Source organism: Galeopterus variegatus, unplaced genomic scaffold (genome assembly GCF_000696425.1).
Source record: "Galeopterus variegatus unplaced genomic scaffold, G_variegatus-3.0.2 Scaffold1072, whole genome shotgun sequence".
Lineage (NCBI taxonomy): Eukaryota > Metazoa > Chordata > Mammalia > Dermoptera > Cynocephalidae > Galeopterus > Galeopterus variegatus.
In genome coordinates, this window is record NW_007727183.1 from 378,962 (window position 1) to 380,057 (window position 1,096).

The 1,096-nt window shown below is 33.9% G+C and overlaps 1 protein-coding gene across 1 annotated transcript in view; it reads left to right on the plus strand.

The window, feature by feature from the left end:
• Positions 1-1,096, plus strand: part of MAP3K4 (mitogen-activated protein kinase kinase kinase 4) — an 89,087-nt gene that overhangs the window by 71,107 nt on the left and 16,884 nt on the right. The window contains exon 19 of the mRNA XM_008574605.1: positions 464-544. Within this exon, the coding sequence (XP_008572827.1) occupies positions 464-544 (81 nt within the window). The remainder of the gene's footprint in view (positions 1-463; positions 545-1,096) is intronic.

A 1,096-nucleotide genomic window follows, 5' to 3' on the forward strand; every position in this document is an offset into this window, starting at 1 on the left:
CACTGAGGGTTGCGATCCGTTGCCGGACACAGAAAAAGACAAAAAATAAAAAAATAAAAAAAAATACAAAAGTAATACTGTGTTTCTTGATGATATGCTGAAGTTTTATTATAATGCCGCCCTCAGGAGTCTTAGCTCAGGGAACATTTCACTGTTCCTGTTGTAGCAGGGCTGGGACTCCCAAAGCCAGCCTCTTGAAGGAGATACCCAAGGAATTCAGTATCTGCTCAGTGGAAAGTTGAGTGTAGTTAAAATCCTGTAACCTCATTAACAGCAACTTAGTTTGGTACCATTTTCTAGAATTGATTGTAGCGACAGTGTCTCACACCTACATCAAACACTTCAGAAGTTTATCACCAGAAAGGACAATTGATGGTAACCGTGGCCATTCACCATTTCAGTCTTGCTCTCAAATAAGCATATTTCACTAATCTTAATTTGTGTGAAAAAATACTTTCTTCAGAACCAGCATATCCAAGAGGTGATTCAAGCTTGTCAACTCGAAGAAGTTGGGAACTTCGGACACTTATCAGCCAGACTAAAGGTGAGAAAAAGAACTTTGAGCTTAAAGATGTTTCAATATAAGGTGAGCAGTTTCAGTTAAAATTTGCATTAACTTCCGAGTTATTACACCTTCTACTTTAATATGTTGTGATCTCATGTACACTTCTGACATTACTTTTTATCATGTACTATGTATGTGTACATTTCCTATTTCTTGTAACAAAATATAAGCTCCTTTGGATCAAGAATATGTTTTACTCATCTTTGTATTTTTAAAGCAGCGTAGCATGATTCTTTCTGCATGATAGGAATGTAATAAATATTTTTGAAATTAGTAACCATTAATTTTTTATGCTAAGAAGTTGAGGGAAAGAACTGACGAAGTAAGTGATCAATCAGTATTAATCAAGAATAAAAAGAAAAATTACAGTAGGTCTAGCACTTTATGATCTACAGAATGCTTTCATGCATTTTTTGTCACAACTGTCTTCAGCAATAGGCAGAATAGATCTTATTCTTTTCATAAATGATAAAACAGTTTCTAAAAGGCCAAATACTTTTTTTTTTTTTTTTTTTGTCTTTTGTCTTTTTT